The sequence below is a fragment of the Hemitrygon akajei genome, chromosome 2 (genome assembly GCF_048418815.1).
Source record: "Hemitrygon akajei chromosome 2, sHemAka1.3, whole genome shotgun sequence".
Lineage (NCBI taxonomy): Eukaryota > Metazoa > Chordata > Chondrichthyes > Myliobatiformes > Dasyatidae > Hemitrygon > Hemitrygon akajei.
The window spans coordinates 104,080,205-104,101,354 of NC_133125.1; the positions used below are offsets into that span (position 1 = coordinate 104,080,205).

Consider the following 21,150-nt stretch of genomic DNA (forward strand, 5'->3'; position numbering starts at 1 on the left):
TTTCTGTGCTGTACTTTTCTATGACTATTTCAACTTTATTTTAAATTTGCAGATCAGAGCTATTTACTGGTTTGAGAGATATTTGTAATTTTTTCTTGACATTTTAATCATAATTTCCTTAATCTGATTAGTTGCTCAGCTTGTTTGATTACATACCAAGTCTTCTACTGTTCTGACATCTGTCAGCAGCAGTTTGTTGCTACAGGCTTTCAGTGAATCCTTTTGAGTTTTCTTCAAGGTCATCAGCAAGCTCTTACTGTGTTGCAAGTTATAGGGTATATCATTTGGGAAGTGACTAGTTTCAAAACAAGTTAATTGTATGCACTTTATAATTTCTACTCAAGTGTGTAATTAATAGAAGCTTTGGTAAAGCAACTATCACAATTCTTTAGTCCAAAGTTTTTATTTTGCATTTTGTTACTAATGCTAACCAAAATGTATAAACCCGTCATTGAGGATGTTTTAGATTTTCTTGCCCTTTTTTATTTTGAATTTTCTGTTAATCCTTGGGCACCTTGCCCACCACCCCCACATGGTACCATGCCTAAGGGCATCAGGTGTGAGCCTAGTGAATACTGAGTGCACGATGAAAGACAATATCTGTGCACTTGTTCATTGGAGGTGCTGAGAATAAACATTGAACTCTCACTATTAGCCCAAATCGAGACTAAATTGGAGATTTAAATCTTTAGCTTTGTTCTTTGTATCATTTACACTCTGCCTTTTTTGTCAGCTGAACCACCTAGAAAACTGGTTTACCTGTTCAAGCTTTTTGTTGTCCAGACAACTTTGGGAATTATTTTTCTCTGGAATTGAATCTTGCCTGATAAACTACTGTGTAGTGGATTGAATAAACAAATTAAGAGTTAGTGGGGGAAAAAATCAGTTTACGAACATGTGTTTTGACTTGTTTTGGTTTTATTTGTAGGGTCTTATAGAAGCAACTGTCAAAGGACTCCCTCAAAAGGTCTTGGGATCACCAGCATACCAGGTTGCCAACATGGACATTCTGAATGTATGAATGTACTTTGTGCTATATTGTGATGTGAAAGTAGGAAAAAAGATGACTGGAATGAGTGAAATACAATTTTTTTTTGACACAAGTATGCATGAAGATGTTGAGTTACTTTTTGTAGAAGGAAGTCTGAAAAACGAGTGCTTTTGTAAAGTTGTACATGAATTAGACAATCTGTTTTCATTTTGTTAATTAGAATTGTGTAGCTTTGCATATAACAAGCATATTGGGTGGCTCAACATTGCACTTCCCTTTTTCATTTTAGATCATGTCTGATTGTTCATTTTATTTAATCAAAATTTGTATTTTCAGGGCACTCCAGCGCTCTTCCTGATCATCTTGCTCTTCCACAACAGCTTAGTGGAATGTTGTTTGGTTGAAGAAAGGTACATTTCAAATAATGTGGTGTTATAAACGTTAAGGATATTTTTTTACAGTTCCTGTTATTTTGATTACCTTACTAGATGTGTTTTGAGATGCATTTCTTTTAATATGATAGCAACATGAGGCGGCACAGTAGTGTAGTGGTTAGCACAAGACTTTGCAGTACAGGTGACCTGGGTTCAATTCCTACAACTGCCTGTAAGTTCTCCCCCTGTGCTCTGCACTTCTTCCAGGTACTCTGATTTCCTTTCAGTCCAAAAACGTACCAGTGGGTAGGTTAATTAGTCATTGTAAATTGTCCCGTGAAATCAGGATTGCAGGGCAGTAAATAATAAATGAGGAACCTTTTAAGTGAGTTATCACTCTAAAATTTTAAAAAGGAAAAGTGTAGGCCCATGGGGAATAGCAGGGTGGGTGCTCTAATTGTTTTTTTTTTAACTTTTTTTATTGTTTTCAAATAGTTACAGAATAAATATGTATCTAAGTATAGATCGTTGGAAGAACAAAATTTATGGCTGTATTCCACTTGAAAAAATTACTTATAATTTAAGGGTGCTCTAATTGTTGAATTCAGAATCATTGTGGCTATGAACAGTCACTTGTACAAAATGGAAGCGAGTCTTCTACATGGCAACTTCCACCTCCCAACCAGTTAGTACCCTCTGTATTAATCCCATTACCCCACACCTGGTCTTTGGCTCTCTGTGCCTCAGTGATTCAACTGCTCATCTGGTCATTCATGATTTCATCAACACAATTACGGATGGCGGGGGGAGTTTCCTGCAGTCCACTCAAAATTTTATACACTTAATCATGTCCTAACTTGTCTTCTCTGCTCCAGGGAGAACATACCTAGCCCCTAGTCTCTACCAAGTAATGTCCTGGTGAATTTTCTCTGCATTGTTGCATCTTTGCTATACCTTTGTGACAAGACTGCATGCAGTCTTCTCAGCTGAGGAATCCTAACCATGTTATCTATCTGTACTAACAGTTTCAAGGATCTGTGTCCTTGCATTTGGACCTGCTGCAGGGTCTCAACTAGAAACGTCAACTATCGCTTTGTCTCCACAGATTCTGCCTGACCTACTGAGTTCCTCCAGCAACTAGCTTGCTTTTTTTTCCCCGCTCTCCTTTTCCATAATCTGCCCCCCCCTTCCACCCCACCCCACCCCAAGGAAAAAAACTTCCTCCAGCTAATCAGCTAAATCTCACGAGGGAGAGGGGTCCATTTCAATCCTCAGCCCGTCTGCAGCCTGTTCGCATCTCCCTGAAATTTGTTACTATCTTCATTTCACTGCCATTGTGACCTGTATGCCTCTACTTCATCATTACAAAGATTAAAAACGGATCTTTGGTACTAAATTTTAGGGGTTTGCAATGTATGTTGAAAGTTTAGGAAGTCTTCATTCCTATTCTTCAACCTCTTCTTAAATCAGGGTTCCCAGTTTGGAGTCCAGGGACCCCTCAGTTAATGGTTGGAGTCTATGGTGTAAAAAAAAAGTTTGGGAACCCCTGTTTCAAAGTTCAAAGTAAATTTGCTATCAAAGTACATACAGTCCTATGAAAAAGACTTAGTACATTTAAAAAAAATGTAAAGCAAAGATGATTTCAAAAATGAAAAGTTTCTGAATATCAAAGTTTACTATAAAGAGCAGTGAAGAATAAAAAAAATTAAATCAATATTTGGTGTGACCACTCTTTGCCTTTAAAACTGCATCAGTGCAGTTTTGTAAGAAAATTGGCTTATAGGTTGTTCCAAGCATTTTGGAGAACTTGCTACAGTTCTTCTGTAGACTTTGGCTGTCTCTCCAGGTCATCCCAGGTAGCCTCATAGGATCATAGAAAACCTACAGCATGATGCAGGCCCTTCAGCCCACAATGCTGTACCGGACATGAACTTTAGAAATTACCTTGGGTTCCCCGTAGCCCTCTATTTTTCTAAGCTCTATGTACCTATCCAAGAGTCTCTTAAAAAAAACACCCTATGTATCTGCCTCCACCACTGTTGCTGGCAGCCTATTCCATATACTCACCACTCTTGATGTTGAGATCAGGGCTCTGGAGATCATTCCATCTGAAACCATTTTTTTAAAAGTACCTGAAACTTTTGCACGATACTGTATAAGTGACCATACACTAACTACCCTGAGGTTCAATTTCTTGTGGGCATTCACAGTAAATGCAAAGTAGCTCAATAGAATCCCTCCAGTTGTACAATGAGGTATCGAGGCCTGGTTTGTTCTTGATCATTCCAGGGCTTCCTTTCTGTCCTGCGTTGCAATGTTCACAATCAGTACTGAGCACTCAACCCTTTTTCTCTTTCCTAAATACCATTCAGTCAACCACACCTCTTAATTTCCCAACCTTTATTAAAAACACATGGGCTTAGACTGGACAAATTTAGACATTACTTTTTTACACTCTTGATCTGATTCTAAGGTCTTAATATTTTATGTTGCTCTTTATTTTATATAAGCTAATCTGCATTCCTGTCCCCCTTTCAGAGTGACCTTTCCTGTCCCAAACTCCCTGCCATATTGCTTTTATACAACCTTCTTTAGCATGAGCAGATCTTCCTGCAATGACAGAGCATCTCAACAGAGCTGAGACTAATCACTTGGATGATGCCCGTCCCAGCTCAGAGGTGCAGTCTCTTCTGAGCCATTCCTAGCTATTCAGTTATGTGTGCGATCTTATTGCTGGAGAATTACTTAATATCCTTAACCACTTAAAATCTACCTGCAGTACTTTGTTCCTTTCTCTATGGGTTTAGACTCACGGTTTTTCAGTTTGTAACTTCAGAATTTTCTGCAGCCACTTTATGATGACCTTATTAAGACATAGGAGCAGATGTAGCCCATTGAGCCCATGGAGTCTGCTCCATCATCGCATCATGGCCGAACCCAGATCCCACTCAACCCCATACACCTACCTTCTCACCAGATCCTTTGATGTCCTGACCAGTCAGGGTACTATCAACTTCCCCGTTAAATATATCCAGGGACTTGGCCTCCACCACAGATTTATGCAGAGCATTCCACAGATTTACTACTCTCTAGCTAAAATAAAAATTCTTCCTTACCTCTATTCTAAAGGGTTGACCCTTAATTTTGTGCCCTCTAGTTCTGGATGCCCCCACTATAGGAAACATCCTCTCCACATCCACCCTATCTAGTCCTTTCAACATTTGGTAGGTTTCAATGAGACCCCCCTGCATTCTTCTAAATTCCAGTGAGTATAGGCCGAAAGCTGCCAAACGCTGCTCGCATATTAACTCCTTCATTCCTGGAATCACTCTCATGAATCTCCTCTGGTCTTTCTCCAATGATAACACATCCTTTCTGAGATATGGGGCCCAAAACTGTTGACAATATTCTTAGCACCAGGTACAATTCTGGAATTGCTTCTACAACCGCGAATAGCTGTCTGCTCCTTCAACTGCAGAAACCCCTAAACATGCTCTCTAGACTCTTCCTCCCTCCTGACCAAAGAGGTGTTTTGTGTGGAGGATAAAGCAAATAAATCTCTCCCATTAGATTCTTCCAGACAGGAATGAATAAATTCAAGGGCCTTCAGGAACTGAATTTAGTTGCTATCATGCACTTAATATACATGTAAACTCCAAAGCTGATTTTGTTTTGTGGTATCTTGAGTGGATAATTCTTAATTTTATAATTGAAGATGTTGAAGTTTGTAATAGTACCATAACAATAAACTAGTTAAATTTTTGTTTTCCTGACTATTAAGGAATGTTTCCAGCTGATATGTAATTCTAATTTTTATTTTTAATATACAATTTAGATTTTTCACTATTCTCGAGACTCTCATTGGTTACGGGTTGTCTGGCCCCACGTGCTCACTGGCATTTAGTGAGTCAGTTTTAAATGTTGTTAACCAGTCTGCAGCACTGGCAGCAAACAAAGAGCACCTCTGGAGAATGTGGAGCATTGTTGTTAATCCACTGACGGATCGGGTCACCCAGGTATGTATGAACGAATACTGTCATTTTCCATTTCAACCCTTGTAAATCGCCTTCGAGAGTTAAACATGTCATTCCTTGGATAATTTTAAACAAACTGTACTCTCAGTTTTTGAAGTAAAGCAGTGATTGTTTTTATTTTGTATTTTTGTGATTTGTATCATTCTTTGCTTCTTTAGACAAATGAAGTAAATCAAGGAGACGCATTAGAGCATGACTTCCGTGCTATGTACATTGCATTGACACTACCAATCAACCACTTGTTTACCAAACAAAATCTTCCTCAGGTAATATTGACTTTAGGTATGCAAAACTTATGTTGTACCTTGTTCTGGTCTCAAGTTATGGAAGCTTAGAGTCAGGTGCAAACAAAAATTTGAAATGATGAGCTTATGGAGCAACGCACACAAAATGCTGGCTGAGGCTCTTCATCAGGAACTAGAAAGGAAAGGCAAGACCAGAATACCTCCACAGATCTACCTAACCGCTGAGTTCCTCCATTGTTTTGATTCCTGCAGTTGCAGTCTCGTGTCAACCAGGAATTTATCTTCCTTTAATGTAGAAAGATTAGAAAGTTTTCCTCTAGCAGAGGATGTGGAGTAACACGATAGGGCTCTCTTCAGGAGGCTTGACAGGGTGAGAATTCATATGCAGTGGCACATAGGATCAACTTCGTACATTTAATAGATAACTTGAGAAATCTTGTATTCTGCACTTTGGATTTTTTTTAAAAAAGAGACTTAAAAGGATGGTGGTGAGGCATTATTAATCTGTAAGTAGTCTGAAGAAAGGACATTGGGCATGCTGTCAGGGGTTCCCAAACTGGGGTCCATAGACTCCACTGTTAAAGGTAAGGTTTCATGACATACAAGTTGGGAACCCCTATTTGTATGTGGTTTTCAGTAGTATTTAGTATTTGTCTATTGATGCTGAAGTGAGTCTAGGCAGGTTTTTGGGTAGGTAACTTAGATTGGGAGTTTAGACTTATTCTACTAATTAGTTTCATTTGGGGGATGGACGGGCATAACAGTATTCTGAAAGTCCATTGAAAATGGTTTTAGCTGTAGTCAATATGCTTAATAGTATAGGTATTTGCTTTGCTTAATCATTGAAGGTTGCATATACAAATGGTCTATGTTGAATGTAAATGTTTTTTCTTGTAGTCTAATGAAAACTGAATTTTATTGTACCCTCTTTCCAGTCTACAGTGAAGTCAGTGCTGAAAACATGGGCTGAGTTATATAAAACATTTGCACGTTGTGCAGCTTTGGTGGCAACAGCAGAAGCCAATGTATGCTGTGAGGAGCTGAGTGTCAAAATATTAGCAATATTGGATGATGACTCTTTTTCTGTAAGTATCTTTTTGAATTTAGCAATCCATTTATTGGGTGACATCAAATAGCTGTGGGTTAAGAGTCATAGTCATAGAACACTGCAGCACAAGAATAGGCCCTTGGGTCCATCGAATCTGCACCCAGACCATAGCCCTCCCATCCAAGTACCTTTTCAAATTTCTCTTAAGTGTTGAAATTCAACCTGCATCCACCACTTGTGCTGGCAGTTTGATCCAAATTCTCACCATCCTCTGAGTTTAGAAGTTCCCCTTTAAACATTTCACCTTTCACCTTTAACCAATAACCTCTATTTGTAGTCTCACCCAACCTCAGTGGGGCGGGGCAGCTGCTTGGATCTTCCCTATCTATACCCCTCATAGTTTTGTATACCAAAACACCACACTTTTTCCTCTAACTTGGGTCCTCATGTCCTGTGAAGTCCTTTTAAATTTTCTCTTTCAATCTTATTGACATCTTTCCTGTAGGTCCTATAGATTCGTTTTTGGTTCTGTTATTATCAGATTTTTCATGGCAGTTCAATAATTACACTTGCGTTGAGATTGGCAGTTTTGTTTTTTTTATATATGGATGGTGGAACAGTAAACCAATTTTAAAATCGTAACTGCCAGTTTGTGATTTATTCTGTAATTACTATGCCCTTTATAGGCACTAGCAGGTAGTTTACAAGATGGGCCTTGGTGTGTGATTTACTTTTTAGTGCATTGTAAATGTAGGTAGTCCTACGTCCATTTCTACACCTACACATCTTGCTCAACATATACTTGCCATAATTAATCTTATTGAATATTCACCCTAATACAAGTTAAGAAATTGGAGTTTGAGTATATTTTAAACATTGGAGATTATAATTGTAGAAACATTGTAACATTATAAAAAAATAGGGTTTTACAGAACTGAGTTAATTTGAGTAAATTGATGTCTTATCTCTCAATCCTGCAATATACTAGCCAAGTAAAAGAATAGCTGTATTATTAAATCTTCTTTCTCTCTTCAGAGCTTATCTTCGTTGGAGGCAATTGTTCATATCTTAAATGTGATGGTTGAATGTGTTGACTTCTCGCAGTTCTCAAAGTTTCAACAAAAAGCCAACAGTAGGTATTAATATCACACCTCACTGCACTGTCTATTTCAGTATTGGAACCAGTGCAGATCTGTGCATTCAATTTTACTGGATGAATTAGTTCTCACACTGATTTAATTTGAGACCTGAGGCATAAGATTTCCTTGCTGCTTTAAATGGGAAAAAGGACAGCACATTCTGTCATTAGGTTCTTTTTGAAATTAAATGTTTAGAAGTTTTTTTCCTTTTATTTCTCTAACCTGATTTAAATCTGTATCAAGTGAATTACCTAAAATTTGCATTCCATGGAGTAATAATCTTACGCAAAGGCTAAAATCATTTCAGAAACATTCAATTTGTTGTACAAATAGTATACTGTCCTTTGTGATTGGATTTGAAAGATTGAATCTGTATTATAATCTGGACTGAGACAGTAAAGAGTACATGTTTTATCAAGGGTTTTTGCCTGTGGTGTATGTGATGCATTTTAGTAGATCATGGTTGCTCTTTACCAAAAAATTGATAAGTCTAAGGCTGTTTCAGTCAGCAACAAAAGGATTATCATAAATAATGGAAACTTTTTCTCACCTTTTTTTTCTCTCTCTAGCACCACACACACCTACACACTGGTTAAAGAAAAAACAGGAGCCTCTTGGAAATCTGACTTCATTGCTTAAACTTCTAGTGAAAATCATAGATGCTTTTCACGAGCTAAGTTCCAAGGAATCGCAGTTTGAAATGTCAGCTTCTGGAATGGTATCCATTGGAAGTGGCATTGTCGGCATTCTTTCCAATGTCTTCACTCACCTGTCAATGGCATCAGCAATTGAAGCAGTGTTCACCAGATTAGCAGATTCCATATCCATCTTCTATGAAAGGACATCAAAGTATGTATAATTTTTATATGTTCAGTCTGATTTTCTATGGCATTTCACTTGCGTAATCAAGTAACCAAATAATTCCAATATAACTTTCAGTGAACACACTGAACAACTGCATATACATACTTTGACTGCTAGGAAGCATATTAAACTGTTACATGCTTATATGAACGACTTAAAATACAAGCAGATAATTAATTGTTAAGCTGCAAAGAATTAAACAGTTAAACTGTTTAATCTAAGAATAAACAGTTGGATACAATAGCATCAATGTCCTGGAGAATCTATCCTGGGCCCAAGTGGCCAGTAATGCATTTATGAAGAGAACACTTATGAGGGCACATCAGTGGCTCTACTTTAGTAGGAGTTTGAGGAGATTTGGTATGTCTCTAAAGGTTCTTACAAATTTATGTAGATGTGTAGTGGAGAGCATTCTAACTGGCTGCATTACAGCCTGGTATGGAACTTGCATTGCACAAGATTGCAAGAAGCGACAGAAGGTTATTGACGTGGTAAGCTTTATCATAGGCACAGCCTTCCCTGACTTTGTGGACATGTCAAGAAGGTGGCATGCATCATTAAGCACCCACCCTCATTGTGTCGTCTTTTAATGCTATCAGAAAGAAAGTACAGGATCCCGAAGTCCCATACTCAGTGATTTAGGTATAACTTCTGCCCTTCTACCATCAGATTTCTGAACAGTCATTGAATACTATTTCATACTTTGTGCTACAGGTGTCCCCCATTTTTTGGGCATTCGCTTTATGACAACTCGCTGTTACAAAAGACCTACATTAGTACCTGTTTTCGCTAACTAAAGAGGATTTTCACTTTTACCAAAAAAAGACGCCCGTTTTATACATATGTTTACCCCGAGAAAGACTACAATGACCTTGAAACCTTGTGCAGGCAGTTGTTTGCACATGCGTGTACGTGCCGATTTTTTTTTTCTCTCTCTCCAAATCGACTTCGGCTCGCTGTCTTCCCGATTTTGATACGTGAAACTACACCGTATATACAATATTTCTACTTTATATAGGATATATATTTATCATATCATTCCTGCTTTTACTATATGTTAGTGTTATTTTAGGTTTTATGTGTTATTTGATATGATTTGGTAGGTTATTTTTTGGGTCTGGGAACGCTCAAAAATTTTTCCCATATAAATGAATGGTAATTGCTTCTTTGCTTTACGCCATTTCAGTTTACAAACGGTTTCATAGGAACGCTCTACCTTCGGATTGCGGGGGAAACCTGTATTTTTTGTAGTTTATAGATTTTTGTCTTTGCATTTTTATTGCTGCTACAAAATGTTGGAACTTCACATTGATATTAAGTCAGTGATAACAAATCTGATTCTGAACTCGCTGGTCGTTTGAAGGCATGTTTTATCATTTACAGAGCTGTATAAAAGCTATATATGTGCCTAATACCTCTATTAGGTCTCTAGTGTGGACTGAGAGTGGGAAGGGGGCAGAGAGAGGGGAATCATGGGAAAAGGGGAATGGAGAGGGGAGGGAGCGGGAAGACCAGAGAGACGCTCTTAATGATCAATAAACTAATTATTTGCAATTGTAACTTTGCCTGTTGTCTTGGGGCTGTGTGCACCCATCCCACTCTCAGTCCTTGGCACTCCTTCTCTGCCATTTGTCCCATACCCCTTCTGTGGCTCTCCACCTTTGCCTCACCATTCCCAACATCCTGCCAGATGGACTCTCTGCATATTGACAAATGCACTACTATGCAAATGTCTTAGGCACCCTAGCTATGTATATACTGCTTATAAAAAGTATTCAGCCCCCCCCCCCCCACCCCCAGAAGTTTGTGTTTTATTGTTTTACAGCATTGAATCACAGTGGATTTAATTTGGCTTTTTTTTTGACACTGATCAACAGAAAAAGACACTGTTGTGTCAAAGTGAAAACAGATCTCAACAAGTGATCTAAATTAATGACAAACATAAAGCACAAAATAATTGATTGCATAAGTATTCATCCCCTTTAATACAGCACACCAAATCATCGTTGGTGCAGTCAACTGGTTTTAGAAGTCGCATAATTAGTTAAAGGAAGATCACTTGTGTGCTGTCAAGGCATTTCAATTGATTGTGGTAAAAATAATGCCTGTGTCTGGAAGGTTCAACTGCTGGTGAGTCAGTATCCTGGCAAAAACTGCACCATGAAGACAAAAAAGCATGCCAAGCAACTCCGTGAAAGCGTTACTGAAAAGCAGAAGTCAGGAGATGGATACAAGAAAATTTCCCAAGTCACTGAATATCCCTTGGAGTACAGTTAAGTCAATATCAATAAATGGAAAGAATATGGCTCATCTGTAAATCTGCCTAGAACACTCAAAAACTGAGTGACCCTGAAAGGAGGGGACTAGTGAGGGAGGCTGGCAAGAGACCTATGACAACTCTGGAGGGGTTACAAGCTCCAGTGGGTGAGATGGGAGAGACTGCACATACAACAATTGTTGCCTGGGTGCGTCACCAGTCACAGCTTTATGAGAGTGTGGCAAAGAGAAAGCCACTGTTGGAAAAAAAGTTCAAATTAAATCTCGGCTAGAGTTTGCCAGAAGGCATGTGGGAGACTGAACTCAGCTGGAAGGAGGTTTTATGGTCTGATGAAATCAAAGTTGTGCTGCTTGGCCATCAAACTATATGTTATGTTTGTTGTAAGCCAAACACTGCACATTATTAAAAGCGCACCATCCCTACCGTGAAGCATGGTGGTGGCTGCATCATGCTGTGAGGAAGGCTTGTGAAGGTGGAGGGTGAAATGAATGCAGGAAAATACAGGAGATCCTAGAGGAATATCTGATGCAACTTGGGAAAAGATTTGTTTTCCAGCAAGACAATGACCTCAAGCATAAAGCCAAAGCTACACAGGAATGGCTTAAAAACAACAAAGTTAATGTCCTGGAGTGGCCAAGTCAAGAGTCCAGACCTCAATCCAATTGGGAATTTGTGGCTAAGCTTGAAAAGGGCTGTTCACTCATGATCTGCATGCAATCTGACAGCTTGAGCAGTCTTATAAAAACGAATAGGGGGATAAATTAGTGTCCAGATGTGCAAAGCTGATAGGCTAGTCCACACAGACTCATGGTTGTATTTGCTGCCAAAGGTGCATCTACTAAATACTGACTTGAAGGGGGTGAGTAATTACACAATCAACTATGTTGTGTTTAATAATTGTAATTTAAATCAATTTGTAGAAACTTTTTTTTCACTTTGACATGAGAGTCTTTTCAGTTAATCAGTGCCAAAAAAGCCAAATTAAATACACTGTGATTCAGTGTTGTAAAACAATAAAGCATGTAAACTTCTAAGGCGGGGTAGGGGAGAATACTTTTTACTGGCAGTAATGTAGGGCAAAATACTGCATGACTGTATATAAGTGTGCATCTTTACTATTAAACTTCAGGTGAGTGCAACAAATGTTCCTCTTTCTAGCTTATGTTGCTTTGGAAGAATGGTTATTAAAACATGAAAAGTTTGAAGTAAATTTATTATCTATATACATATATGTTACCATATACTACACTGAGATTTATTTTCTAGCAAGAATTCACCTTAAAACAAAGAAATGCAACAAAAAGCACTACACACGCAGTTTGATGAACAAACAGTCTTTTTCAAATCAAAGTATTTTCTAATTGATGGCTATTTAAAATCAAGTGAAAATTTCCATGGAGTGACCAAACGGTAGCCTTAGTTCATGTAGAAGCACAGTGCAAACAGAGTAGGGTTCCACAGCAATGTAACAGTTAACACTATTACAGCTCAGGGCATTGGAGCTATGAATTCAATTCCCACTGCTGCCTGTAAGGAGTTTTTATGTTCTCCTTGTGATCTCATGGGTTTCTGCCCATAGTCCAAGGATGTACTGGTTATCAAGCTAATTGGTCGTTGTAAATTGTCCATGATTAGGTTAATGTTAAATAGGTGGGTGGCTGGGCGGTGTGGCTTGTTGGGCCTGCTCTGTGCTGTATCTCCAAATAAATATCTCTTCAATTATCTGCATTCTAGGGCTCTTTCACTACTTTTGTGCCCCAGTTAATGTAGTTGGCATAATTCAAAAACAAAATAATTGCTGCTTATCTGTGACTGTATGGACTGTTATACTTGTGTGATCTGCCCACAGTGCCAACGATTGCTCCAAAGTTCAAACCCTTTATTAGCACTTAATAAATATACAATTGAGCATTATCTCAGCGATATTAAGCAGCCTGCAAAAGATCCAACCTCTGCCAGTCCCAAGCTACAAATGGCAATGAAATAAGCAAGAATATGTAACTTTTTCCCTTCGCCTTACCATGCCCACTCTCATGTCACTAGTTACCATAATAAATGTGCAAGATGGGATACAAAGCAGATAGAGATCAGATGCATGTCTCTTACAGTAGTTATGTTGCTGCCTATATGTGCCTTTAATAATTCATGTTACTACTTAAACCCTAATTTTTCTTGTTTTTTTTTAGCCCGATTAATGGAGCTTCAAAGGTGTACACTACTCCATTGTCCAATAAGGTATCAAGTTGCATATTTAGCTTTTTAGTGTTTTACCGTGTGCCTCTACCTAGTGGCATTGCATGTGAGTTCTTGACTGAAAAGAGCAGATTTATTTTTTACTTTGGGATAGTAATAACTTGGTGTTTTGTCTTCAATGGGGGAAGGAGCTGGAGTGATGAAGGTAGTGAATGAGACCTGGAATTGCTCATTTATTCTCCCCCCTCCCCCCCATAACCCTAAAGCAGTGTCAGCATGGTGTTCTGTATAGTTCACAATCACCATTCTGGAGTGTTTTTCTCTTCTCTCCCCCCACCCCCAACTTGTATTGCCTTTCCCCCTCCCCATGTAAGTTACAGCTAGTATTTTTCTCAGGCTTTGACATGAACAGCATCAAAGGAATCATTTTAGGCCCACTTCAGAAACACTACATCCAGCTCTCGGATCCCAATGACTCACCCTATTTTGACTGCTCATTTGAACTGCTTTAGAATTTTTGGTCTTCATGTACATCACTTTGGAATGTGCATCTTCTCTCCATTTTTACCAATGTTCTATCATCCTTGGACTGTTGTATGTTGTTACTAGTCTATTTTTCATCATTTAACCCTCAATTTTGCCACATCTGTCCCATATTCAGAATGTTTTTCATCACCACCTGCTTCATTTCTTGTATCTGCTATACATTGAATTGCCATTAGCCCTTCCGGACTGGTTTTTGTCCAAATGATTATTGCTGTTGATTTCTGATACATGTTGTTTGAGCTAAGGGTTTTCTCTTTGGAGTGAAGGATCATAAGAGGAGACTAGATGGAGATATCCCAGATGAGAGACATAGATTGAGTCTTTTTCTAATTGTTTAATGTAACAGGGCATAATTTTAAGGTGATTGGAGGGGAGTATGGGGAGGGGGTTATGAGGTAAGTTATTTAGAGTGGAGTGTGTGGAACACCCCGCCAGGTTGGTGACGGCAGCAGATACATTAGGAGCATTAAAGAGACTTAGCTGCATGGATGATAGAGAAATGAAGGGTTGTATTGATCTTAGAATAGGTTCATAGGTCATTACAGGATTGTGGGCCGAAGGGCCTGTACTGTTCTGTTCTAAATGTAATGATGCCAGAGGTAGAATATTTGAGGGTGGGGGGAATATCAGCATGTCACTTTCGTCATTTTCCTATCCCGTGTATGCCAGAATATTAGAGATGGATATTGCAAAGATCCGAATGAATTGATACCATTGATGCAAAAGGATCAATTTTTTTGACTTTTTTATTTTATGATGTTGGGTGCTTGGTTGATGCAACAGTTTAACTGTTATTTTCTCTGTCCCTGCAGCTAGAGAAGTTGCATGCAGACATTCTTCATTGTTTGCAGTCCCGTTACACCTCAGCCTATGACAGCAGCTTGCTGGAACAGTTGTCATCGCTACTCAGCACCACTTTCTTGCACAAGAACCGGCAAATCAGGAGCCAGACTGCACAGTTTTGGAATGCTACTTTTGCCAAAGCAACAACACTAAACTACCCACAGTTGCTGAAGTGAGCGTGCATTTAATGTGTGTGGGTTTGGGGATTGAGAGAGAACTGTTTGAAATGTTTCACTTGTACTTGTTCTTGATTTTTAAATGTGCCTTCAGACGTTTGGCATATTCCTGTAGTATTTTTGATTTCAGAGCAATGCACAAAATGCTGGCACAATTCAGTAGGTTAGGCAGCATTTATGGAGAGGGATAAACACTTGGGACAGAAAACCTTCAGGACTAAAAAGGAAGAGCCAGAATGAGATAGGGGAGGGGAAGGAATTCAAGCTGCTAGATAATAGGTGTGGAGTGAGATGGATGGTAGGGGAGGGGTGATGAAGTGGGAAGCTGGGAGGTAATAGGTGGAAAAGGTGAAGGGCTGAAGAAGGAACTGTGAAAGGAGAAGGAAGGAAAGGGAGGAGGAGGGGCACCAGAGGGAGGTGATGGACAGGTGAGTAGAAGGGAAGAGGTAAGAGGGGAGCTGGAGAAATTATTGTAAGTTAGAGAACTCAGTGTTCATGTCATCAGGTTGGAGGCTACCAACCTGTGGAATATGAGGTACTTCCCATTAATTTGACAATGCCTCTGTCTTTGCATTTTAAACCTGAGCACAACGTTGATACTTTTCCCTCTAATGCATGTCTTAAATTTCAGTGTTTAACATTTGATATAGCATTCATCTAAAAGAATTGCTGTATTTGTTCAGTTGATTTTCTTCTTATGTATACAGCGAGTTTTTGCTTCACTAAAACCTTCCTTTCACTTTAGGCCAATATTAAGTCGGGTCAAGCAGAAAACTCCCATAATTTTGCCTGGTTTTGAGGCATTGGAGTTGACAGAAGAATCAAGTGGCCCTTACTCAGATCTGGTAAGTTGTTTGTGCCTTAGCACAAACCAAAAATTACAGTGCAAGCCAGGAATTCAATGCTAAAGAGCCAATTCGCCACATTTCAGTGTCTTTACAGTTGTCTTTCACCAGTGGTTATGAGAATGTTTCTTGTATGTGGGTACAAAATCTGCCATTGAAGATGACTAGAGGTTGCTAGCAAATAATAGTTATTTTTTGAATTTAAGAAATGGTGCTGCAGTTGGCACTAAAGTTCCTTGAGCCAATTTCAATGTTCACTCAAGTCATGGCAGATCTGTGTTTAGCTGTGCTCTCCTCTCAAGTTTTTGTCATAGTCCGGAAATCATTTTATTTTGATTAGTGAAATCTTCTATTCAGAAATCTGCAAGTACTATTCTTTTGCAGAGATTCACAACCATTGCATTAAATAGCTGACATCTTATCCTGAGATTGTCCCTATGCTCTTTAGCACCAGTGGAAGTATCCTCTATTCGTTCTCTCCCTTCCCAATTTTATTAGGTCATCTCAGTACTTGTTTCTGAATTCTCAATAATTAAGTTGATCACAGAATTGCTGCTGCATTAAATCTTATCTGGCTGTTTTTGATGTAACTTTGTGACTGATTTCTTAAAATGAAGGCTACTACATTTTTGTGGCAGCTACACAACAGACTATTGTTATTCAAAAAAGTAGTCTTATATTGGTACAAGTAAGAATAGGTATTTAATTTTATTTGGTGTTTGAGATGGTGTGGAATAGGTCCCTCTGGCACTTGGAGCTACGCTGCCAACAATCTCCTGATTTAATCCCAGGGAAATTTGCAATGACCAGTTAACCTATCAAGCAGTATGTCTGGAAATCGGAGCAATTGGAGGAAACCAAGTTTTTGCAAGTCATTGCAGAGTAATTTGAAACAATGGATTTTGGTTTTTTTCTACTGGGCAAAACAGTGTGTTCTGATTTTATTTTGTGTGGTTTTTGATTGGTTTTAGCTATGAAATCTCCCTCTGAAAGTTTCATGTTGCTCCTTTCTGTTAGAGCTATCTATAATTAGGAAGCAAGACCTTAAGACTTTTAATTTATATTTATGATGAATAATCACCAAGTCCCTTTCACTTGCAGGATGAAAATGGTTGGATAGAAAAGCAAATGTAGAAATTTGCAGAATTATGTCATCAAACTGCAGAATACCAGCTTGCAAAGCTTGAACAGTCTTGATGTCTTTTAGTACACTTTGTTGATGTAGTAAATGCCATTGCTGACTACCAAGTACCTGTAGAAAATCCTATGTTTGTTCAGCTTCATTGTTGACCGTATTTAATTTATTTTTGCAGTCAGAAAATTCCCAGCTGGATGCTAAAATCAGTGGCGTGGATGTAAATTCTGTTGGGAAAAGAAACTCGCTGCTAGCTAAAGCTGAACAATTGAAAGAGAAAACATCCCTTCAAACTCCAGCAAAAGTAGGTTGAGTTGCTTTTGAGGGTTAGATTGATCATGGAGTGGGTTTATATAGGATGGTGCATCATCATAGGCCTAAGGGCCCATACTCTGCTGTACAGTTCTGTGTACTCTGGAGGTTATATTTCTGTGCTTCTGTTGTCTACATTTGTTAAATTTTGGAGATCACGGAGCAGGATGTGGATCACAGTGAATTAGAGATGGGTATGTTGATATTTTGGAGCAAGCCTTCAAGGATGAGGAGATGTTGCATGTCAAGGGATGCATAGGTGTTAATAAATTCTTGGGGTTCTCAATCTGTCCCAGGTTGCAATGAGAAGGAACAAGATAGCTGGGTGTCTGATGGAGATCTTTACATTAGCTGTAAGCTGAACTGCCTGAAGACTGGGTGCTATTCAATGTGCTTTCTTTATTTGAAAATGGTAGTGGGGATAAACCAGCAAACTAGGTTGGTGAGCCAGCAAAGTCATTGGAGTTCTAAGGGATAAAGTTAAGGGTTGATTGGGTAGCATGACTTTGTGGGGAAAAGCCTGTCTGTTAATTTGATTGAGCTTTCTGAGGAGGTAATGAGGAAGATTGAAGGCTGGATAATAGATGTCTAAATGGACTTCAGTATAACATTTTACAAGGTCCTGCATGGTAGGCTGGTCCAGATGGTTAAGGCACTTGGGATCTAAGTTGAAAATGGAATTTTCTTATTTTTAATTAGAGATGCAGCATGGTAACAGGACTTCCAGCCCAATAAGCCTGTGCCGCTCAATTGTACTCATGCACTATTCAGTAATTAGTCACTTTGGAATGTGGGAGGAAACTGGAGCACTTAGAAGAAATCCACGTGGTCATAGAGAGAACGTACAGACTCTTTACAATGACGAGAATTGAACTGGTGTCTGGTGCTATAGAGTATTGCTAACCACAGCACTACCATGTCACCCCAGTTTTACTGACCTGTATGAACAATCCATGACCAATCTAACCCTTCCCTCTCACACAGCGCATAACCCTCCATTTTTTTTTATATCTAAGTCTTTTAAACGTCCCTATTTGTATCATTCTCTACCATCTCACAGTGTCTCAACCTGACGTTGTGTTCCAGACACAAACGACTCTGCCTTTTTAAAAAAAAAAACACCAATTTCTGACATGTCCCCTGAATTTTCCTCCGTTCCCCTTAAATGGATGTCCTCTAGATATTGTCGTTTCCACTCTGGGGTCAAAGGTTCCGTCTGTCCACTTTATCAGTCCTCCTTCCAATCATACTATCTCGGTCAAGTTGCCTCTCATCCTCATCCACTGCAAAGAGGAAAAGCCCTAACCCACTCAACCTTTCCTTGTAAAACATGTTTCCTAATCCTGGCAGCATACTCATAAATCTCTGCAGCCTTGAAAGCTTACATCTTTCCTATAATCACACTACTAGAACTGAACATAATACTCCGTGTGGTCTAACCAGAGTTTTATAGAGCTGCAACATATCCTCGCAGCCTCTTGAAGTCAATCCCCCAACTAATGAGGGCCAACACAACATCAGCTGTCTTAACCACACTGTGAACTCGTGCGGCAACTTTGAGGGATTTATGCACTTGGCCCCCGAGATTCCTCTGTTTTTCCGCACTGCCAAGAATCCTGCCATTAACCTTGTACTCTGCTTTCAAAGTGGATCACTTCACAAGCAGGCTTTTTCCTCTGAGTCAGGTGGGACTACAACTACCGTAAAAGTCATTGGTTAAGGGTGAAATGTTTAAGGAGAACATGAAGGGAAACTTCCTTCACTGAGGGCCGTGAGAGTGTGAAACGAGCACCCAGCGCAAGGTGTGGATGAGATTTTGATTTCAATGTTTAAGAGAAGTTTGGATGGGTATGGAGGGCTATTGTCTCACTGCAAGTTGATGGGATGAGGCAGTTTAAATGGTTTGGCATGGACTAGTTGGCCAGAGGGCCTGTTTCTGTGCTGAAGGTTAACACAACTCTGACTTTTTCATCTGCCGTTTTTCTGCCCATCCTTTCTATATCCCTTTGTAATCTGACGGCTGTCACACTCTCCACAACACCACCAATAAAGCCATAGATATGGGAGCAGAATTAGGATATTTGGCACATCGAGTCTGCTTTGCTATTTCATCACGGCTGATCCAATTTTCCTTTCATCCTCAGTCTCCTGCCTTCTCCTTGCAGCCCTTTGTGCTCAGCCCAATCAAATATATCAAACTCTGCCTTTAATATACATAAAGACTTGGCCTCCACAGCTGCCTATGGCAACGAATTCTGCAGATTCACCAGTCTCTGGCTAAAGAAATTCTTCCTCATCTCCGTTCTAAAAGGGCGCCTTTCTATTGAGGCTGTATCCTTTAGTCTTAGACTCTCCCACTATAGGAAACGTACTCCCCACATCCACTCCATGAAGGCCTTTCACCATTCAGTGGGTTTCAATGAGGTCTCCCCTCATTCTTCTGAATTTTAGTGAATACAGGCCCAGAGCCATCGAACGCTCTTCATATGACAAGCCATTCAATCCTGCAATCATTTTTGTGAGCTTCCTTTGAACCCTCTCCAGCACATTCTAAGTGGCCCAAAGCTGCTCACAATACTCGAAGTGAGGCCTCACCAGTGCTTTATAAAGCCTCAACATTACATCCTTGCTTTATGTTCTGGTCCTCTTAAAATGAATGCTAACATTACATTTGCCTTCCTCATCACAGACTCAATATGCAAATTAATCATTAGGAAATCCTACACAAGGTCTTCCAAGTCCCTTTGCATCTTTTTTTATATTTTCTCTCCATTTAGAAAATAGTCAACCCTTTCATTTCTTCTGCCAAAGTGCATGGCCACACACTTCATGATACTGTATTCCATTTGCCAGTTCTTTGTCCATTCTCCTAATTTGTCTTAAGTCCTGTATCCTCTCTACTTCCTCGAAACTACCTGCCCCTCCACCTAACTTCATATTGACTGCAAACTTCGCAACAAAGCTACCAATTCCATCATTCAAATCATTTGGCATATAACGTGAAAAGTATCAATCCTGACACTGACCCCTGTGGAATACTCGTAACTGGCAGCCAACCAGAAAAGGCTCCCTTATTTCCACTCTTGGCCTCCTGTCAATCAGCCACTGCTTTATCCACGCTAGAATCTTGCTATCATACTAAGGCTCCCAGCTTGTTAAGCAGCCTCGTGTGGAACCTTGTGTCATCTGCAGACTTACATAGCTATCCCTTCCACTTCCTTATCCAAATCATTTGTAAAAATCACAGAGAGCATTGGGGTCCCAGAAGAGATCCCTTCAGAACACTACTGGTCCCTAACCTTCAGGCTGTATATACTACCTTCCTCTGCCTTCTATGGACAAGGAAATTCTAAATCTATGCAGCCACATTTCCATGGTACCTATGTCTCACGATTTTCTGAACCAGCCTACCATGGAGTACCCTGTCAAGCAGCTGCCAAATTAAATCCCAAATTAGCTTGGTGATGAGAATGGGAGGTAACAGCAGAAGGATGCTGTTCTGATTCAGAGCCTGACCAGTGGCACTGAAACCCTTGTTTGTCATATATCTTCCACAAGTACCCACGCACACAGACAGTTTGGGTGTAAATATCGAGCATGTGTACAGTAGCTTTGTTGGTAATGTAGGACACTGGAGAAAGCTAAGGCTGCAAGAGTAACCTATTGCCTTAGGTGGGAAGTTCGGGAGATTAAATTCAATCCTGGTGTGTACAAGCCAATACATTTTGGGAAATCAAATAGGAGTCAAGTACCTTCACTGCATCCAGCAAAAGTTCCCTGTGGCAAAACGGTTTAATTCCAATTCCCATTCCGACTTGTTGGTCCGTGGACGACTCTTATGCCACGATGTGACCACACTCAGGGTGAAGGAGCAACACCTCGTATTCTGTCTGGGTGGCCTCCAACCTGATGGCATGAATGTCGAATTCTTCTTCCGTTTTAAAAAAAAATACGTCTCCCTCTTCTACTGTCTGACCTCTTTCCCCTTTTCACCTGCCTATCATTCACCCTGGGTTCCCTTCCCTTCCCTTTCACTTTATGGTCTATTCTCCTTCCCCTGATTCCTTCCTCTCTAGCCCTTTATTTTTCCTACTCACCTGACTTCAACTATCACCTTCTAGCCATCC

At 39.7% G+C, this 21,150-nt stretch overlaps 1 protein-coding gene across 3 annotated transcripts in view; it reads left to right on the forward strand.

Moving 5' to 3' along the window:
* rif1 (replication timing regulatory factor 1) overlaps nucleotides 1-21,150 on the forward strand; it is a 101,121-nt gene that overhangs the window by 54,655 nt on the left and 25,316 nt on the right. For 2 of the 3 annotated variants that reach the window (XM_073026374.1, XM_073026394.1), the window contains exons 16-26: nucleotides 929-1,015; nucleotides 1,328-1,401; nucleotides 5,201-5,381; nucleotides 5,558-5,665; nucleotides 6,580-6,729; nucleotides 7,728-7,824; nucleotides 8,401-8,680; nucleotides 13,160-13,208; nucleotides 14,525-14,727; nucleotides 15,477-15,576; nucleotides 16,890-17,015. In XM_073026374.1, the coding sequence (XP_072882475.1) occupies nucleotides 929-1,015; nucleotides 1,328-1,401; nucleotides 5,201-5,381; nucleotides 5,558-5,665; nucleotides 6,580-6,729; nucleotides 7,728-7,824; nucleotides 8,401-8,680; nucleotides 13,160-13,208; nucleotides 14,525-14,727; nucleotides 15,477-15,576; nucleotides 16,890-17,015 (1,455 nt within the window). The remainder of the gene's footprint in view (nucleotides 1-928; nucleotides 1,016-1,327; nucleotides 1,402-5,200; nucleotides 5,382-5,557; nucleotides 5,666-6,579; nucleotides 6,730-7,727; nucleotides 7,825-8,400; nucleotides 8,681-13,159; nucleotides 13,209-14,524; nucleotides 14,728-15,476; nucleotides 15,577-16,889; nucleotides 17,016-21,150) is intronic. The other variant, XM_073026385.1, reaches the window with a different exon arrangement.